This window comes from Mus pahari, chromosome X (genome assembly GCF_900095145.1).
Source record: "Mus pahari chromosome X, PAHARI_EIJ_v1.1, whole genome shotgun sequence".
NCBI lineage: Eukaryota > Metazoa > Chordata > Mammalia > Rodentia > Muridae > Mus > Mus pahari.
Genome location: NC_034613.1, coordinates 33,437,180 through 33,458,985, shown reverse-complemented (window position 1 = coordinate 33,458,985; position 21,806 = coordinate 33,437,180). Strand labels below are relative to the sequence as shown.

General features: G+C 35.7%; 1 protein-coding gene across 1 annotated transcript in view; it reads right to left on the bottom strand.

Annotated features, from left to right (window-relative positions):
- The window catches only part of Stag2 (stromal antigen 2), a 132,059-nt gene that overhangs the window by 52,737 nt on the left and 57,516 nt on the right, over positions 1-21,806 (bottom strand). Inside the window, exons 4-8 of the mRNA XM_029534221.1 lie at positions 17,723-17,887; positions 9,332-9,428; positions 5,197-5,273; positions 2,950-3,154; positions 1,512-1,663 (exon numbers count right to left, since the gene is read on the bottom strand). Coding sequence (XP_029390081.1) covers positions 1,512-1,663; positions 2,950-3,154; positions 5,197-5,273; positions 9,332-9,428; positions 17,723-17,887 — 696 coding nt within the window. The remainder of the gene's footprint in view (positions 1-1,511; positions 1,664-2,949; positions 3,155-5,196; positions 5,274-9,331; positions 9,429-17,722; positions 17,888-21,806) is intronic.

Here is a 21,806-nt window from a genome sequence, read left to right as displayed (position 1 = left end):
TTCTTTTTCTTCTTTTTCTTCCAAGATAGGGCTTCTATGTGTAACCCCAGTCATCCGGGAACTCCCTGTATAGAGCAGGCTGGCCTTGAACTCAGAGATCTGCCTGCCTCTGCCTCGAGTGCTAGAACTGAAGGTGTGCGCTATCATCACCACCCCGCTTGTCTTTACTTGTTTTTAACTTAATTGAGTAAATTTATTCTATTTCTACCACAAAAAAAACCTTCCCAGGGTCAAGTAAATAAACTGTTATGATAACTATTTGAATTAAATTTTATATATTGCAATTTTCATATTAGTTTAATCATGCAAAATTTTTGTATGATTTTTTATAATCATAGAAAAATTTAAATCTCACTATGAGATAGAAAAACATATCAACAATGAGAAAAGTTATGAAAGCAGCATTGAAAGTTTTTATCTATTATTGTTTAGGATTAAAGCTACAACTGAACTTGCTCATTTTAAGCTGAATTTCATAAGCAGAAAACCATGTGCCACCTACTGTAAAGAAATGAATGGCTTAAAAAGACAAAAAGAAAAACAGCCTTTAGTCAAGCCACATGATGATGGCACACATCTTTAATCACAGCTCTCAGGAGGCAGAGGCAGGTAGATCTCTGAGTTCTGAGCCAGCCTGGTCAACAGAGTGAGTTCCAGGGCAGCCTAGGCTATTAAACAGACAAACCCTGACTTTATAAACGGCTTTAAGTCATTTTTAAAAGGAAGTTCATACATTAACTATGAAATCTCATTTCATGTCAACCATAAACTGGGGAAGAGAGTGGGGACAGTGTGTCGATAACACAAAGAATACTAAGGCTTAGATAACTTTCCACACTGCTCCAAATAATGTTATTTAAGCATAATAAGTAATCAATGGTAGCCTACACAAAAATGTATGAGGTAACCAGGCAGTGGTGGCACACGCCTTTAATCCTAGCACTTGGGAGTCAGAGGCAGGCAGATTTCTGAGTTCGAGGCCAGCCTGGTCTACAGAGTGAGTTCCAGGACATCCAGGGCTATACAGAGAAACCCTGTCTCAAAAAAACAACAAAAAAAAAATGTATGAGGTATTGTTGGCTTGAATATTTAATCAAACTTCAAGACTGGTGCATAAACAATATTAAATTCTTGGACCTGGAGTACTGTAGCTCAGTGGTAAGACATATACTTGGTATTCATAAGGTCCTAGGATCAATCTTTACCACAAACAAACAACTCTTAAAATTTTTCTGAGCCTAGAAAGTTATAATTAATGGTAAGAAGGTTGGTTGCGGGGCTGGTGAGATGGCTCAGTGGGTAAGAGCACCCGACTACTCTTCCAAAGGTCTGGAGTTCAAATCCCAGCAACCACATGGTGGCTCGCAACCATCCTCCGTAACAAGATCTGACGCCCTCTTCTGGAGTGTCTGAGGACAGCTACAGTGTACTTACATACAATAAATTTTTTTTTTTAAAAAAAGGAAGGTTGGTTGCATAATAATAGCCTAATCACTTAATACTAAACTTACCTCTTTACGCTTTTGTAACAGGAGTTCTAGCCTTTCGTTAGCTCGTTTTCCAATCATTTTATTCCGTTCTGCCTCATACTGTCTTTGTGTGTTATCCATATTAATGCTAAGATTTAGTGCCACATTTACCAAAGCAGTCATCAACTTCATAGCTAGGTTTTAAGGGAAAAATGTTGAAATTAGTATAATAGATATAAAATTGTATTAACAAGATCAAATTAAAAACAATTAAGTGAATAACAGCTAATCTGCTTTTGACAAAATTAAAGCATACAACTTCTATGAATGATAAGATTGCATGATGTATAGAGTGTGTAAACTGTCTAGCTAAATACTTACCATGGATTGGGTTATCTCTCAATCCTCACAAACACCTGCCAAAATAAGAGCTAAGGATATTGAAACTCAACATTAAGTAAGCTGGGTCCTTGGCCTAGAGAGATGTCTCAGCAGTTAAGACGACTGACTGTTCTTGCAGAGGACCCAAGTTCAATTCTCAGCACTAATGTCATCTTACAGTCATCTGTACTCCTGGTCTAGGAAATCAAAAGCCTCTTCTGCCTTCCCCAAGCAATAGGTACACACATAGTGTACAAACATAGATATATATAGAATAGAATGTTTCCTACAATGATTTCTAGAGATTGTGATTCATCTTCTAAGTAAATTGCAGTTTATATCCATTTTACTATCCATCTGCCTAAAGTAGAAAGACCAAATACTATTTTCAAAAGAACTTTTGAGACAGCACCTCCCACTGTTGACCATGCTAACCTGTAACTCATGGTAACATAAGCCTCTTCAGTCCAGAGATTATAAACACAAACCACCATACCCAACTTTAATGGACTCTTCAAATTGGTTTGGGTTAAAATGTTTCATAAGTACTCACTTTTAGTTTTCCTACACACACAATGAAAAGGTAATTAACAAAAGGCATCTTCAGGAAATGTCCTCTAGAATCTTGTTACTGAACTTGGGACAGTCAGACTACTTTTGGGTGGACCTTTGAATGCATTAATCATTAATCCAAAAGATCTGATAATTCTGTCCTTTCATTACTAGACTTCAAAACACCTGCCAGTATGTGATATGCTACTACACTTGCATAAACTATTAAACAGTCTGAGAAAAGAATCAAAAGTAAAAGTACCAATCAATTCCCAAAGGTTAACAATGAGCTGTGGAGAGCTATTACTAGCTTAGTAGTCACTATTTAAGGGGATAAAAAGCAGCACTCAGGATGCAGAGGCAGATAGATGTTTGTGAGTTCAAGGGCAGCATGGTCTGCCAGTCAGAACTACACATTGAGGTGCTATCTCAAAAATACTTAAAAGAAAAGGGAATTCATATTATTACTACTTGTTTCTTCCTTTGCTGGTACTCCTTCTTGCCTCTAACTGAAAGGAATGTCCAGAAAACATTTCAAAATACCAACCTGCCAGGGTACTTGTATGTCGAAAGGCTCTGACTTGAGAGTCAGACAATCCAGTAAGAAGTGAAATGACAGTATCCATCATGTACTCATCATATATGATACTGTATTGACATTGCCGTACTAACACACCAATGAACTCACAGAAGCTGGACTTGAATTTCTTCCACTGAGGACCAGCCATGGTAAGTGGGTAATCCCCACTATCCTAAAATAAAAATGTGTATACAGCAATTCATTTCAAGCTCATGACTTACATCATTTACTTTTAATAAACTCTAGGCAAAACCATGAAAATACTACTATATCGTTCCTTCTTTTTGACAATAAATTCTCAAAGAAAGAAAAAGAACATGCAAAGATAGATGTGTACCTCTTTGAACTCTGCCCTTTTTTAAAGATCAAAGTAGGCATTTTAATGAACTTCACTTTAATCAATGAAATTAAATATCAATTACTGAGGTTAAAATATTAAGTTTTACCTCATCAAAGTAGAAAAGCTTCTGAAAAATACAAATATACCTACTAAATTTCTTTCGAACAAAAACAAACCAAAACTATTTCTTCAGATTCAAAAAAACAAAATTGTAATCTCAGCCAGTTAAATAGAATAATACATAAAGCAAAAGACAGTTAAAAATTTTATTAGTTTCAGGACACCAGATGGATAATGGGCACAAATAATCAAATAATTAAACAAGTGCAAAGCTGATATACAGCTCAGTAATAGAATACTTGCCAGAATGAGTGAGGGCTTAAATTTGATCCCAAACACCAAATAATAAAACAAAATTAAATAAATGAAATGTAGCTACTACAGTCTTCAAAGGCCAGCAATCAAGGTTTTCTTTATACAAAAATGGGGGCACTTGTCATGCTGAATATAATCTGATACCCTGAATGTATCATGAAAGTAAGTATTAGGCTGAGGGCTTAGTAGTAGAGCACATGCCAAAAATAAGGCACCAAAGTATGTATGCATATATGCATGAATGCATTCATATACACATCCATCATAAATATATTTAAATAAATACTTAAAAACAGAATAGTATATAAAAATTCTTAAAGGGTCTCTGGCAAGAGATACAAAATATAATTTAAAATCAATTTGATAACTGTAGTAAACTTTTTAACATTTAACATATTTTTTTAAATTCATGCTATATACAAGTTCTGTGCTTGAGGCTAAGGACCTAGTATTCTCCATAAAAACATTCCCTTCCATTTACTTTTTGAACCAAGGGGAATTAAATGCAGGGTCTAGACCAAGTTAAATGCACACTTCTGACACTGAACTACTGATAGGTTAATTTGACTATACTATACTGAAATTTAGCTGTGAACAAATTGGTTTGCTTTGGTTTTGTCATTGTTTCAATATGATTAACCCAAACCTTTGTTTTCTTTTAGTAAGGCTCACACTTAAACATTTACTACAGAAAGGTTTAAAAAAAAAAACCACTGCTCATAAATACCTTCCTTCTATTACGGGACTGATTAATAGCACTTAGTGGCATCAAAACCATTTAACAACTCATCTGACTCTTAGAATGATAGCTGAAAGCTTTTTCATTAGACAGAGTAAGAAAGAATGAGCAAATAAAACAAGTGAGACAAGAAAATTCAAGTTGTCTTAGAAATGTAAAATTCCTGGAGCTAGAATACAACTATGAATAAAACAAACACTAATTTGTATCCTGAAGAAAATTTCACATTAGTAAAGCTACCAATAAAATATTTCAATGATATTGTTGTAGTAATCAACTTTAACATATACTCTTTTTTTGTTGTTCTTATAGTTAAATTATAAATGTTTTATGTAATAATCTATGCAGTTCTTTATCTAAACTACTAATTCCTCAAATTGTACTTCAGAATGTTATATTCTCAATTATGTTCTCAGATTTTTATATTTATAATGATAGTTATTAACTTCTTACAATGTGCATAAAATTTTAAAATGCTATGCAATTTTCATAAATTACTTACCTTTTGATACCAGATATTGACTATTACCCATTGACTCTCTAGTGCTTTAAAATGTCACTTTCACAGCAACCTTAAAACAAAACTTATTAGACCAACTTACAGATTAATGTAATGACACTGATGCTAAGAGAACTTACCTGAGGTTGCATAGCTATCATTTAATACCATAAACAACATCTACAATATTAGTAAGTAAAAAATATGAACACTAAGCCATGATTGACATGAATAAAACTATTAAAACATTTAGAATGTTACCTCGTCAAATTCTTCTGTCATTTTTCGAATTATCTCAGAGTTCTGCATATGTCTAAACATCTCTGCTGTGACGACTCCTGAAATTTCCAAGTATCAAAGGTTAATATATGAAGTAATATAATGAAAAGAACTAACAGAAAATTTATAATATCATATCTAATAAGTCTACATTCACAATAAAAGCATATTTCTTAACCTCACATTGCTAATAGGCACGGTTCTTCTAAGCACAATCAATTACTACACATGTTTATTCATACTATGATATGCTATGATGCAACTGTATTCATGGGGAATAGGATACTACAATTTTGGAATACTGATTTAAAATCATTGTCATATCTTGATATAATCTATGCATAGCATACTGGGTTTTGGATTATTTATACTACCTAATACAGTGTTAAAGCTATGGTTGTTATAGTGTATCATTGTTTGGACAATAAGAACAAGAAAAACTTCTACAACTATTTGGTATAAGCACTTTTAAAAATGTTTTAAATATCCAGATACGACATCTGGTATCTATAAAAGAATAACTATATATGTTTTACCTCTTAACAATAAATAATCAAGGGTAACATTTGAAAATTTGAGGATGGATGTGAAGAGCAGGAAAAGTAACAAGCGGTGCCGGGCGTGGTGGTGCATGCCTTTAATCCCAGCTCTCGGGAGGCAGAGGCAGGCGGATTTCTGAGTTCGAGGCCAGCCTGGTCTACAAAGTGAGTTCCAGGACAGCCAGGGATATACAGAGAAACCCTGTCTCGAAAAACCAAAAAAAAAAAAAAAAAAGTAACAAGCACTGTTCACTTTACCATGCTCCTTTAGTGGACAATACTATGCACAAAACAACTACACACTGACATCCTTCAATCAGACTATAGATGTCAGTAGCAAGTTATAAGTCCAATAAGCTAGTGGATATTAAAAATTTATAAAGCTATCTTCAGTAAAAGTGTCCCACTGTCAAGTTCTGGAAGGTAACCAGGAGCACTGCCACCTATAATCCAGTGAATGACAAGTGCTACTTACCAACAACAAAAGAACTAACCCATTCCTTCCTTTGTCTTTCTTATCCTGTGTAGCCTGTGTATCTCCATTTTAATTCTTTTTAGGTACATGGGGCGAGAGCATGTGAGCCTCCCCCATCCCTTGCTCTCCCATGCTATGTGTGTATATAAGTAAAATTCAGAAGATTTCCATTATTATTTTTTTCCAAAAGCTTTTAGTATTATATATTCCTCCGTGTATTCCCCGTGTTATCTTGCCCTCCCCTTCCTGACCCATATAACCCACTTTTTCGCCCATTATTTCCTTCTAATCCTTTATACCACTGTGGACGGACCTGGAAGATTTGCCCCAATTGGCTAGTTTTCAGAATCCTACAAGGTGCCAGGTGCACTACCAATGGGAGAAAATACTCATCAATTCTACCCTCCAGAAGATGAAAGCAATAACTGGCATCATTATCAGATAGAGAACTAATGACTACATGAGGCATAGACCTTCCTTAGCAGAGAAGCTACGACTATCATTCTGCTAAATGGACATAGTATTAAAGTAATTCTGAATGACTTCTCATCATACCCACAAATTAATTATTTAGAGATGGTGATCAAAACTACCAGTCAAGGTACAGAGAATAAAAGACTACAGAATTCTAAGCCCTGAACTGATCTCCCCCGCTCCTCCCAAGATTTGGTTGACAATGTGGAAGATGGGGCGGAAAGAACCTAAGAAACAGATGTGGAAAGTCAGTACAAGAAAACACGGTTTCAGAACATAGTAGAGCATCTGCACATACATGCTCACAGTGACTGAGACAGTATGTACAAAACCTGGGAAATGGAAAACTGCTTTTCTCTAAGAGTGTAGCCCCTAGTAAGCTGACCATGTTCCAGGAGAAAGCCACAGATCCAAGAACATTTTGACAGTACAACTTAGCTTTGGTGAATTTCAACAGAAGGGGGTCAGAAGGGATAAGTTGGGTGGATAGGGAAGACAGGATGGATGTGGGAAGAATTGGAAGATATAATTATGGCCAAAACAAATTTTATGGAATTCTCAAAGATCCGATAAAATAGCTTTAAAAGAATGATATAAATTTGACAACTAAAATTTGAAGGGGAGAAGGAAAGGGAATAAATCATAGTAGAACATAGGGTGGGGGGAAGGTATAGGGGACTTATGGGATAGCATTTGCAATGTAAATGAAGAAAATATCTAATAAAAATGTAGAACATAGTAAATTCTCTGATGAATAGTAATGCCAATCCCCATTTCATAAGATCCTCCCCTCCTCAGAAACAACATGATAGCCAGTGACCTCAAAATAAGCATGCATAATAAATTAATTAATTAATAAATGGGGGGTGCAGGAAGTAGAGACACCAATAACTCTGGACCCGGAATCCTTAGGAGTAAAGCCACCTTAAGATCACTAGGCCACAGCCAACAGTCCGATGTGCAAGACAAGAAGTGAAAGGTAAAAGTGCTAAAAACTGGTGAAGAAAAACAGTGACAGGTGACCAGGAAAGAGAAAACAAGAGTAACAATAGAGCATCCTAGAGTCCCTCTCAGTACAGCCAATGATCCCTAACTGAATAAACAACTGCACAGGTAATCATAGTACACCAAAATGAAATACATGTAGACACTAAGGATACAATAACAGAAAACTAAATGACTATACACAGAGAAACTTCTAAGGCATTTACAAATGAATCCTACCAAAATCATTTTATCTGTTAAGGAATAAATTCTGAAAATATAGAAATTGAGTACTTATAAAACAAATACATCAATACCCAAATAGACATGAGAAAGTTTTCAACACATCAAAGTTTTAAAAATCTGGTTTCCAGCAAATAGACAAATGTTCACGGAGCAAGACTTTATTTATCATAAATCAAAGCAACACCAGACAAAGGACTGATGTAATAAAGGAATAACACTTGGAACTTAACCACAAAGTTTCCAAACTAGACTAAAGCTGGTAAAATATTAAAAATGGCAGCTATTCTTCACTTTAGCTAAATCAAGGAAACTAAGCAGCTCTCTCCACTCCAGCCATGATTTTACATTTCTCAAGACTGTTCCTCTGTAAACCTGTAGTCCATAGTAATCAGGAATCAGAGATAAGAATATTTCAGCAAAGTGTGATGCCAATCTAAACAGGTGTCATCTCCAAAAACTTTTTATTCTCAAAACTAACCAAATCAATGACAATATGAAGATCATAGGCTTAGAGAGTTAACTTTATTTTAACCATCACAACTAAGATTTATTATGTAGACACATGGAATGTTTTAATCAACCAAAAAAAAAAGTCAGTATTACTTGTTTCTCAACTAAAATGACCCTTTTAAAAGAGATCTTGTAGAATTTAAAGTAATTTCTTAAATTTTTCCCACGTTTAAATGACACATTTTTTAAAAGACAACTTTTAATTATATTTTAAGCCTGTCTTTCCCTCCAGATTTCCAATCCTCATAGTTCTGGTGACATTCTCATTAAAATCTAATACCCCGAAAAATACCTAGGTACCTGTGAGTGTCAGAGACAAAGGAGAAAGCAGAAGTTGCCCATGATCTTGACTCGCTTACTGATCCAAATGAGACTGTATGTATGAAATACCAATCTATTTAATTCTGTTGAGTTGCTAAGTCTGTCCTAAAGAGTTTTGTTCTTTCCCCACTGTTTCAAAATATTTTTAAACTAAGTAAGAACACCATACAATTTGAAACCTAAAATAAAGGGCAATTTCACTACATGAGTTTTAACTCCTACACTGTATTATTCAATGTCATAACATCTGAAACTATCTCTTCATTATTTACCTTCCCCCCTTTCATTCCATTTCTTTATCCTAAACCAGATACAAAAATTAGAAAATCTAATAAAATACCATAAACATTATAAATTGCTAAGTTTTTAGATAAATTTCACAGTGAATATACCTTTGTTATCAGTCTTTCTCTCTCTTGCTTTGTTCTTTGCTTTTCTCCTTATACATTTTGCACAGATATAATATAAATAATTCACTGCCTTAACATTATTTTTTATGAGAAGGGATAACATTTCTTGAAGAAGTAGCTATTTGAGAGCTTACGATTCTAAAATAAATATATTTTACCTTTGCAGCCTGAACACTGAATAAAAAAATTGATAAGGTCAAGAAGTGCTATATCTCGGTCATGCTTGTAGGATTCAATCCAATCATCCACCACCGACTAGAACAGAAAAAAAATCATTCATTTTTAATGATTGTCTAAGAAACAATTCTAATGAAAGTAGTAAAATTTGATAGTATGTAGTAACATATTAATAGATATTAATATTTTAAACTGAATGTTTGATCTTAATTGTAAAAACATAAAACAATCATCTATTCATTCATTATTTTAAAAAGAAATCTGCAACAATGAGATAATGGTCCTTGGTGCCCAGTTTAAAGTCCTGCATTTAATCCCTAGGACCCAAATAATATTAAGGAGAGGAAAGAGTCCCAGCCCCCACAAGTTATAAAATGACTACCACAGGAAAGACATGACATACACTCACGTGTGAACACACCCATACATACAATTTTAAACAATTAAAAATTTCTGAAACTACAAACTATGTTACAGCACTCTATTCTATAGTCTCTAATTATGTATTGGAGACAAAAATATCCTAGAAAGTATATTACCCTCGAATTTTCTTAAAAAAAAAAAAGATTGCTCTTCACAAGTGTCACACCAGTATCTTATGTTTTTAGCATGACAGGTACATAGTAACACAAACACACACATTTTTAAAAATCTAAAAATTTGCTAGGCAGTGGTAGTACACAGCTTTAATCGCAGCACCTGATAGACAAAGAAGGGCAGATTTCTGAGTTTGAGGCCAACCTGGTCTACAGAGTGATTTTCAGAATAGCCAAAGGTTACAGAGAGACCCTGTGTTGAACCACTCTCCCTAGGAAAAAAATCTAAATATTTAATGTAATAAAGTGTATTTGTTTCTCTGTGACCTTAATAATATCCTAGGAAATGTACCATCCTTAAATGTTCTGTTTAAGAAAGGAAGCACATGGGAGCATTCAGGGAATGGAGGCTTTAGCTAGTTTCTGCATATGGCTGCTGTGTGGATAATGGCTTTGGGCAACTACCCTCACATAATAACCTTGCTCAAGTATTTTCTAGTGAAACACCAAACCTGGAGGCACACGTTTGAGACCTCTAGCACAGGTCCTTTGCAGGTCTTTGATCCTGACTTAAACAGTGCTTTCTTGTTACATAAGTGTAATTTTGAGGGGATTGATGCTACAAATATGCTGGTTGAATTTTACAAGTAGGATCTTCAGTTGCAAACATCATAATGGTGCTACATAGATGGACCCAAGAAGCCTTGGTGCTGGGCAGTGATGCCAGAAGGCAAGACTAACACTCGGGAAGGATTAAAAACACCTTGAATGTTGCCAAGGGCAGTCTAGAGAGGCAATGTGCATGTTATAGCATGTTGGCATGCAGCATTGGGCAAAGGTAGATATATTGTTAGGTGCCATTGTTTTTACTTAACTGAAAACATTTTAAATAGAGCTGCCTGGAAAGGTAGGGTAAATAGTGTGATGTGCATACTTAGGCAAAGATCAAGTATTGTATTCCTTTTATCTCTAGCAAGTAATATATTTATAACATTGTTCAACTGAACTATCACTGCTGAAGAAATGCACGTAGGGGGTGGGGGTGGGGGTGCATGATATTGACAGCATTAAAAGGTTGGGAATTTTAAATGCAAACGGGATCAACCGTGTTTAATAAGAATGACTGGGAGAAGGAGGATAAAGAGAAGCAAGATTTGAATAGAACATGTAACACAAATGTTGAAACGCCACACTGAATTCCACTAAACTTAAATAAAATAAAAAGGTATTCACACATACATATACACACATGAGGTAAAAGCCAGAATCAATGAGGAAATATAAAAGAATAATGTGCACCTATATAAATATGAAAACGTGTATATGCACACAGATACATAAAAAAAGAAAAAATATGCTAGACTCATGCTTCAAGATTTCACACCTACTACAAGGACAACAGTGTGCAGTAACATGTATTCCCAAGAAATAAACTCTAAATATTCATATTCATAACACTTTCATCAAAGATCCTGAGACAATTCAATTTGGGAGGTGGGTCAACAGATGACCCAGGGAAAACTGGATAAATCAAGTTGGACACTGTTTTGTCATACTTATACTACTTAACTCAAATAGATCAGATACCTTTAAAAAGAAGCAAAAACTATAACATTCCTGGAAGAAAAGATAATAGACCACTGTAAAGGTATAAACATAAGAAAATTGAACATGACTTATTCAAATTGAAAAATTTGTATATTTCAAAGGCTTTATCAAGAAAGTGAAAGATAATCGACAGATAGGGGGTAGTATTTTAAAATCACGTATCTGACAAGGTATTTATATACAAAATATGTAATAAAAAATTCACTACTAAGTAATTTTTTTAAAAGACAGGATAAAGCCTAGAGAGATGGCTCAGAGGTTAACAGCTCTTCCAGAGGATGTGGGCTTGGTTCCTAGCACCCACAGGGCCGATAACTGCAGGAAATCCAATGTTCTTTCCTAACCTTAGCAGGCACTAGGTATGCATGTGGTGAACTTACATCAGACAACACACACAGAAATGGATGGATGGATGGATGGGTGGAGACAGAAGACAACTAAACATACATAGTTCTGTAAAGGCAATAAAAAATGGACAATAAACACATGAAAAGATGTTTAATACAGAACAAAAATTTTAAAAGAAAACGGAAAAATACCACTTCTTAGCTACTAAAATGATTGTAATTTTTAAAATTACAGTAACAAGCATTGGCAAAACTATGAAAAGATAAAACGCTAAGCCACTGCTACTAGGAATGTGAAATGGTAGTCACTTTGGAAAAATATTTTGGCAACTCTTCAAAAAGTTAAATATAGAGTTAGCAAATGACACTGTGATTTGACACTCAGGTATATATTACTCAAGAGAAATTAAAACATATGTCTAAGCAAACACTTGGCACAGCACTTTAAAAAGAAGTTATATATGAATATATAACAAAATAGTGAATGTTCCGATCAACCAAAAGGAATAGTCACAATACATGCCACAACATGAATAGACCTTTATAGTTGTGCTAAATAACAGAAATTACTCATAAGGAACCTTAGGCTCTAGATTCCATTTATATAAACTGTCCAGAACAAGTGAAGATATACAAAGTAGATTAGCGGTAGCCTAGATTTGGGAAAGGATAAAGTTATTACTATGACTTTCTTTCTAGGAGATTGAAAATTCCCAGCACTCGGAGGCAGAGGCAGGTGGACTTCTGGGTTCAAACCAGCCTGGTCTACAAAGTGAGTTCCAGGACAGCCAGGGATACACAGAGAAACCCTGTCTCGAAAAAACAAAACAAAAAAAAAAAAAAAAAAAAAAAAAAAGAAAGAAAAGAAAATGCTCTAACACTAAATTATAATGAAAGCTTTACAATTCTGTATACATCTGAAAACCATTGTAATTAAACCTTAAATATTCTTCTTCTATAATTTGGATCAGGAATGTTTACTTCCTGTGCAAAGATTCATGTGTTAAATGTTAAAGGCTTAATCTTCATCATGGATTTATTGGAGGGTGGTAAAAACATTTGGGGACCTAATAGGAGCCCCAGGCAGTTAGGACATATTACTCTGTCTTCTGTATGCTATGAGATAAGCAGGTTCATCATCTGCTCTCTTCAAAATTGCATAAGACATAATCCTGGCCCCAAGAAGAGGAGGGATGACAAGTAAGCACAAATCAAAACTTTAAAAATTAGTTCAAATTACTTTTCCCTCCTTTTATGTTAATCATTTCAGGTATTTATCGCAGTAATGGGCCTATTTTCAATATAACAGCTTATATATGTTAACCAACACAATTGACACATTTTTCGAGAATAATTAATTAAGAAAGAATATATTATACAGCTATGATCATTAGAAGCATGGTTCCCAAGTCTTTAAAATCTGTTCTGGAATATAAGGTCTGTGGGCATTGGGGGGGGGGGGAGAAGGTGTGCCTCATTTCCTTACAACAGAGTTGCAAGATTATGTCCAAAATTAGGTCAGAGGAATCCACATGGCTGAACTGTTTTCTTGGATTGCTAGGAGATAGGATTCTACTTAAGGCTCCAAACTCAGACAATATACTGTAAAAAGCCCAAGTCACATGAAAAAGGTTATTTATAGATAAAGTTCTGGCTGTCTTCAGATTCTGAGTTACCAGAGACCGTGTCCCATGCATGAGTAAAGATTTAGGTCAGCTGTGTTAATAGCATTCAATAAATACCAACAAAACTAACAGAGCAACATCTTCCCTACAAATTCTGCCTGAATTCTAAGAGCATTTCTACCAGTGAGTAGCACATTATTAGCAAAAATGAGGGTTGACTAAACAATATAAATAAAAAAAAGTCAAATGAAATTTAAAAAAAGATAACCACAAAGTAATAAAAAGTAACTCTTAAAAATGAAGTACAACTTACAATAGGAACATATGTTTTTCACAACTAAAAAAAAAATGTGAAAAAAATGCAGGCTGTTACACTAAAAGTGGTTTGTTCAAAAACTACCTCCTCACTATGTACCCCAGGCTGAGTTGGAATTCATTATGCAGCCCAACTTGGCTTAGAACAAAACCTCTCTCAGATATAGTTCCGCAGGGGCTAAGATTATAAGTGTGTGCTATCACAAATAGCTAAATTTTCTAATCAAATAACATACCAAGAAGGATTCAGAATTGTGTATGGAGGCCTAAGCCTATAAATACCAGCACTCAGGTGGCTAAAGAAAGATAGTCACTAATTTAATGCGAGCTAAGCTGCATGTTCTGTCTCAAATAAATGAAAGAGGATAAATCAGAATCAGATACAATAATGTGATATTGTAATGTGGTAATGAAATGTTAAAAGTAAGGTGAGAATAAAAATTTGACTGAAAAGGAAAAGTCAGTACCTAAGAGTACTTTTCAAAATAGGGAAATTCAGAGACTGAGGAGATGGAACAAAGGTTAAGAATACATACTGTTCTTATAGAAATGTCTGAGTTTAGTTCCCAACATCTACATCAGGCAGATTACAGCTACCTGTTACTCCAGTTCCAAAGGGTACTCAAGTGCACAGACCGACGCACAGAAACACATGCATACATATCATTTAAAATAAGGTTATTAAAGAGTTCATCTTTTTATTCAGTCTCTCCTATTTGCTCTGGAATAAAGAAATTATTCCAAGCATCTAGAGAAACATAAAGGCCTGAGAACAGAGCACATACTGTGGCTAAAAAATAGAAAGTATGTCATAGGGAAATCTGGGCTGGAACTTTCAGTAAGGAGTTTCTAAAAAGCAGATTTCCTTGATCAAATTCAGCCTTAGGAAAGGAAAACAAGAGGAAATACATATAGTGACCCAGAGGTGAACAAGAGCCTCAAGGCAATCCCTGGGGAGATAACTAGAAAAGTCTTGGAGCAGTCAGAAAACAGGGGTCTGCTCAAGTTTTTATTTTTACTTATCTTTCTCTTCTTGGTGCTAGAGGCCAAACCCCAGGTCCATGTGCAACTTAGGCTAGTCTAAAAACATTTGAGAACCTAAAATAGTCAACAAAGGCCCAGAAGAAAATAAAAGCAGCATCTACTCCACTGGGACTGTAAGATGAAAATTCTGGCAATTTGTATAATTTCAACTCTGCTGCTGTTGGGAACTGAGCACCAACCAGTGTAATAGTATTAGGAAAATTCTGCTGGGCATTAGAAGACAATTAAAGTATATAAAGCCCTCACAAATGGGATTCATGTTTTTATAAAAATAGAATTCAAGAGAGCTGTCTTGTACCTTCCACCAAACAAAGACATGTGCAAGGAGGTTGGCTCTATCTGTGAACTACAAAGAAGGCCCTACTGACACTGAAATCTCCCAGCATCCTGATCCCTGACTCTTTAGTGTCCTTAACAGAGAAATCAGTTTCAGCTGCTTATATGCTATCCAGTGTTATTCTCTAACAATGAAAATAAACTAAAATACTAAGAAAAAGCTGGAGTTGTAGCTCAGTCCGTGGTCGAGTGCTTGCTTTAGTTAGCATGCATCAAGTTCAGTGATTTCCAGCACTGACCAAACTGACCAAAAAGAAAACAGTAAGTCTCTCAGACCCTGACACACATACACTCTCACTCTCCCCCTGCACACCCCCCTCTCTCTCTGGGCACACACACACATTAATGTTTTGGGCTGATTAAAATAAAGTTTTACAGAGAAAAATAATAATAAAACACAAAAATACTAAAACTGAGTGTAATACAGGTGTGAGAATAACATGTCCCACTTGATAAAACTAATGCAAAAGGAAATCTTAACAGAGCTGAGTGCTTTTAAACTATAGAGAAACTAAATAAAACAGTATATATGCCAAGATAACAGACAACTCATCCCAATACAACAAAGTCAAATGTGTATTCAAATTGTACTTTAGAATATTAAACAGCAAAAATTTCAAGCATTAAATGTAACCATATTAAAGTTTAAATGTAACTATATTAAAGTTAAAGTGTAGAAGATGAATTAGAATGACGAATTGATATGTCCCTAGCTTTATGAAATTGCTAAAGGCACAAATGGCTACATATTTTTATTTTGCATATGAAACTACTGGTCACATTTGATATTTTATATCTTATTTACAAAGTCAAATACTTATAGTATTATATAAGCAAGTTATGCATTTAAATTGATTGATAAAATAAAGCCTAGATAACTACTCCTTTGATAACTACCCTTGTATATGAAGTCAATTCCCTATAACATTTAATTCATACTGTATTCGAGTAAAATGAGATGGTATATTTCTATTGATGGTTCTTTGTCACAGTAGTAGAAATGTAACCAAGATATCAATCATAGTCTATTTGTTTTTAGTTTTACTTTATGTGTATATGCCTGAGGGTATGTATGGGAATGATGTACATGTAATGACAAGTCAGAAAAGAACGTCAAACCTCCTGACACTGTAGCTACAGGCATTTGGAAATCAACATGTGAGTGCTGGGAACTGAACCCATGTCTTCCGGGGGGGGGGGGGTTGAATAAGACTGATTCTCATAGACTCATAGATTTGAATGCTTGGCTCATAGGGAATGGTACTATTAGGAGGTTTATCCTTGTTGTAGGAAGTGTGTCAGTGGTGGGCTTTGTAGTGTCTCTCTTCCTGCTGCCTTTGGATCCCAGACAGCATGTCTGCCTGAGTGTTTCCATGCTCCCTGACATAAGAACAATGGACTAAACTTCTGAAAGTGTAAGCAAGCCCCAATTAAATGCTTTCCTTTATAAGAGTTGCTGTGGTTATGGTGTCTCTTCCCAGCAAAAGAACATTGACTAAGACATTCTGCAAGAATAAAAGTGCCCTTAACCACTGAACATCTCTCCAGCTTCTAAGACTTCATTTATAAATGGCAACTATATAAACGCCAAGGAACATGAGTTTTCAAAGCCAAGCACAGTATCAACCAATTAACTTAAAATTTACAGAAAGAAAGAAAGAAACAAACAAACAAACTGACTCAAGACCCAGCACTGGGCATAGTTGAGTGGTAGAGGACTTGTACAAGACCTTGAGTTCAAGCACCAAGAAGACACACACACACACACACACACACACACNGAGAGAGGAGAGACATAAAAAACAGTCTCTGGAGAAGAAATACAAATGGCTAAGAAATGTTCTTTAAAATGTTATACATTCTTACCTAGGAAGAACACACAGAGAGAGAGAGAGAGAGAGAGAGAGAGAGAGAGAGAGACATGAGACATAAAGGCCTAGAGATGTACAGTGGTTAGAAAACTTGCCTAGAATAGAAATGGCTCTGGTTGGAGTCCCAGAAACCAGCAATAAATAAATACATTCATGGCTTTGTATTTTTAAAAATACAATTAAAAAAAAATCAAGGAAGAGCCAGTGAAATAGATCAATGAGTAAAGTACTTGTCATGCAACCCTAACATCCTGAGTGCAATCTCTGGGACCCACAGTATAGTGAGAGCCAAACGCCTACTGAAAGCCCTCTGACCTCCACATGTAGATAGATCATGGTATGCACACAATGATAGTCACACAAACATGCCATACTTAGACACAATAATGATAAATAAAATTAAGATTAAAAGCGGGCCATCCAATCTGGCCCTATTACAAGCAAATCTGTCTCCCTCATAAAGATGGAAGGAGGAAAATAACTTCACCAAGCTATTCCCTAACCTCTGCACACATGCCATGGAGAACATGCATGCATGTACATGTACACAAGATGACAAAGACACAAACACACACAAACATGGGAGCTGGGGAAAATATATATAACAAGAAATAACTGTTTTAGAGAAAAGAAATATCAGGGTAGCACTTTATATGTTACCAGAATTTAAAAGGCAGAAATAAATGTTACCTGCATAGCACTCTTGCCCATTTTCACAACTTCGAACAACATCATGTTTTCAACTCCATTCTGTTGATGATGACCATTCATTCGGTTTGAACCAGAAGGAGGTTTTCCTCCTCCATTTCCACTTTTACCCTTTTCTGCTGGACCCTTTTTGCCTTTTTTACAAGTCTGTTAAAAAAAAAAAAAAAAAAAAAAAAACCCAAATCCCAAAACAATCAAATAAAAAAAAAAAAAAAAAAAAAAAAAACAGAAGTTGATTAACTTACATTACTCCTACTATACTGGAAAATTCAAAACGAAAATGCAAAGAAAGCAATAATTTAACATTATTAAATTTGATATATAGAAGGTCATTCATATGTAAGAAAGTTACATGATTATAACCTCTTTGTTTTGTTTTCCATAAAGCTCACATTTTGTTACAATAGATCATAACCTTCTGTTAATAAACTATAGGCCCAAATTTCTACTCCTACTAGTTGATTTTGGGCAAGTTGCTTATCTACACATTAGTCCACCCACTTTTATCCCATCTGAGAATAATAGCAGATGTTTAGAATTCCAGCATTCAAGACTCTGAAGCAGGCCGGGCCTGGTGGCGCAGGCCTTTAATCCCAGCACTCGGGAGGCAGAGGCAGGTGGATTTCTGAGTTCGAGGCCAGCCTGGTCTACCAAGTGAGTTCCAGGACAGCCAGGGCTATACAGAGAAACCCTGTCTCGAAAAACCAAAAAAAAAAAAAAAAAAGAAAAAAGAAAAGAAAAAAGGGGGAAAAGGAAAGGGGGAAGGGGGAAGGGGGAAGAAGGGTTAGTGGAGAGTATAAATAGTTAAAAAGACATTTTTGTCCTGGGCCAACTCTTAAGCACCCAGAGAATTCAGTTAATAACTATGGGAAAATGAAGTTCACTTATAAGGGACCTGTCAGCATTGGGAATAGGAGGTTCTTGAATCAGTGAAAAGCTTCCCAGAGAAATGGTTCATAAGGTCAAACCCTTGCTGCCAAGCCTGATGACCTGAGTTCAATCCCCAAGATCAAAGTGACAGTAATGAACAACTCCCAAGTTGTCCTCTGACAGGAAGCACAGTCACATCCCCACTTGTGCATGCCATTTGCACATATGTACATACATACATACATACACACACATAAAATAAATATGTACATAAAAAATAAATATAACCTTTACACCTTCTTAAAGAAAAACCATTCCTAGTACATTTTTTATTGATTTACATTTCGAATGTTATCCCCCTTCCCAGTTTCCCCTCCACAAGCCCCCTATCTCCTTCTCCCTCCCCAACCTCTATGAGGGTGCTCCCCACCCACCTACCCACTCCTGCCTCAGCAGCATAGTGTTCCCCTACCCTGGGTCATGAAGCCTCCACCTGACCAAGGGATTCACTCCCCTCCAGGTGAGGAACTGAAGGGGTTTGCAACCTCATAGGAAGAACAACACTATCAACCAACCAGACCCCTCAAAGCTGCAGGGGACTAAACCACCAACTAAAGAGTGCATTTTCTTGTAAATGAAAATTTTATATATGTACATTTTGTTCAAATTCAATCCAATCCCCAATCCTTTAATGTTTCCTCTATTCTTCTATTTTCCCTCACAATTACATCTGTTCTCTCCCTCCCTCTCTAAAGCCCTCCCTCCTTCTGCCACTCCTCTCTGAACCAAAGGAGTCCACTTAGTGCTGTGAGTATCTGCATGACATCTGCATGGCGATTGGGAAACATACTAGATCATAGGTAGCCTCTCAGGAGCCAAATCCTCAAGAAACCTGATTCTCCCTACCCAGCAGTCATTAATTGCTAACAGCTCCTCAGATAAGGGCTATGACATCATAGCTCACTGCCCCCTCCCTTCTCTAACCTGATCTTGTGTGGGTCTTTTGTATGCTACCAAGGGATAAATGTAATCAATCATTTACCTTAACTCATCTTTTAGGTATGTATGAATGTTTCACCTGCATGTATGTTGGTGTACCATGTATGTGCCTAGTGTTGAGGGAGAGCAGAGCAGGGTATTAGAACCTCTGCACTTCAACTTCCAGACAGCTATAAATCACCATGTGGGTACTAGAAACCAAACATTGGTCCTTTGAAACAGCAGGAAGCAAGTGCTTCTAAGTGCTAAGCAATTTCTCCAACCCCTCTAACTCATTTAAATGCTATTGCCAAAATAAAATCTTTAAAGGAAACATTTCAGAGCCCTGCATATGAGGATTTCATGGCTCCTTTTAGAGGTATACATTTTTGTGATCTAGAGAGCAAAGGTCAGCAAATTGTATATAAAGTTAACACTAAATATCTGGCTTTATGGGCCAGTGTTCTAGTTTTAATTTCTATTGCTGTGGTAAAATGCTTAGGGAAGGAAGGCTTTATTTGGCTTACAATTCCAGGATACACTCTATCATTTCAGGGACAGCATGGTAGAAATTCAAGCAGTCACACCCCACAGTCAAGAGCAAAGAAAATTAGCACAGCCTTGCTTGCTCTCAGCTGCCTTTCTCTTCTTTTACACAGTTCAGAAACTCTTACCTAGGGAATAATATCACCCAAAATGGGCCCCTGGATTTCCCTATATCATTTAACAATCAAAAAAAATAATCCCAAGACATGCCCACAGGCCAACTTATCCAGTTATTTCTTCATTACCACTCTTTCCCACGTCAATTTAACAAGTGTCAAGTTGGCAGTTAAACCTAACAATATACTCAATATAAACTATATCTTTATTTTAAAAATTAAAAATATAATCATTATTCTTATATTATGGGCACTCTATCCCATACTCTTAAGTTATTTGATCTATAGTCAAGCCTAAAAATATATTTGCACAAATGCTCTGTGTATAGTTTGTATATTACTCCACGAGCACTTTAGTTGAGTTTGGGTTTTAAGTTCTTGTTCAACACTTCTTTTTGGTGTTGCTATTTTGTGGTAATGGGGATGGTCTCAGGGACTCATTAATGTAAGGCAAGTGCGTATCATTGAGATACATTTCCTGTCCATTTCATTATTATTTTGAGACAGTATTTTACTAAGTCATTTCCTAGGCTGGACTAGAAGTAAACCTAGGAATGACCTTAAAATCCACGGGATTTAGCCACCTGAGTAACTGAGATTAAAGGCATATGTTACCAACCTAGAAAAAAACTACTATGCTTAATAGTTATTTCAATAAATAACTTCTATAATAGTTATGAGATAATATCTATAAAAGAATCATCTAAATTATTAATTCCTAATTATAAAATGAAAGGATTTTGTACCAAGTAAAAGAATTTCAGAGCTTAAAAAACTACAAATACATTAAAATGTGTTTTTTAAAAGTTAACACAGAACCAAATACTTTCAAACTGTGTATCATGTGTATAACTGTGCTTGCTCTGTACAATATTGCAATGGAGCTGATGTGCTCCAGGAAACCATATGGGAAGATAAGGGAAATACAGGAAGTAAAGATTGATGTAGTCACACAGAGCCATAATCCCAACACTGTGGAGAAAAGGATCAAAGGCCAGCATGGGCTACAAAATATGTTCAAGGACACCATGGGCTACATGACACTGAAGCTATCTCCAAGAGGAGAGGAAAAGGAGGAAGAGAAGGAAAAGGAGGAGGAAAATGGCAATATTAATAAAAATGCTAACTTGGTATGGTTTTATGAAGAAAAAATAATCACTTTCAAAAAAGATTTTTTTTTTGGAGGTAGCATAGGAGGCTATCAGGAAATTGAAGTCTAGAAAAATAAGCAAGTCTTATATTCAAGACTTTCTTTTAACTCTGTGAATGTCTGTGAGTGGATATGTGCACATAGGTAGGGGTGCCTGTAGAGGCCAGACTGACAGTCAACTATGAGTCCCAAGACATTGATTCTGGTAATCAAGCTGCAAAGTTCCAGAAAAGCAGTACATAATTGTAACCACTCAACCACCTCTCCAGACCCAGCTTTTGTAATGAATTTGATATTAAATTGGATTTTAAATGCACACACATGTGTGTATGTATATTATGTATGTATGTATAATTGTTACCACAGCACCATATATGTGTGTGTGTGTGTGTGTGTGTGTGTGTGT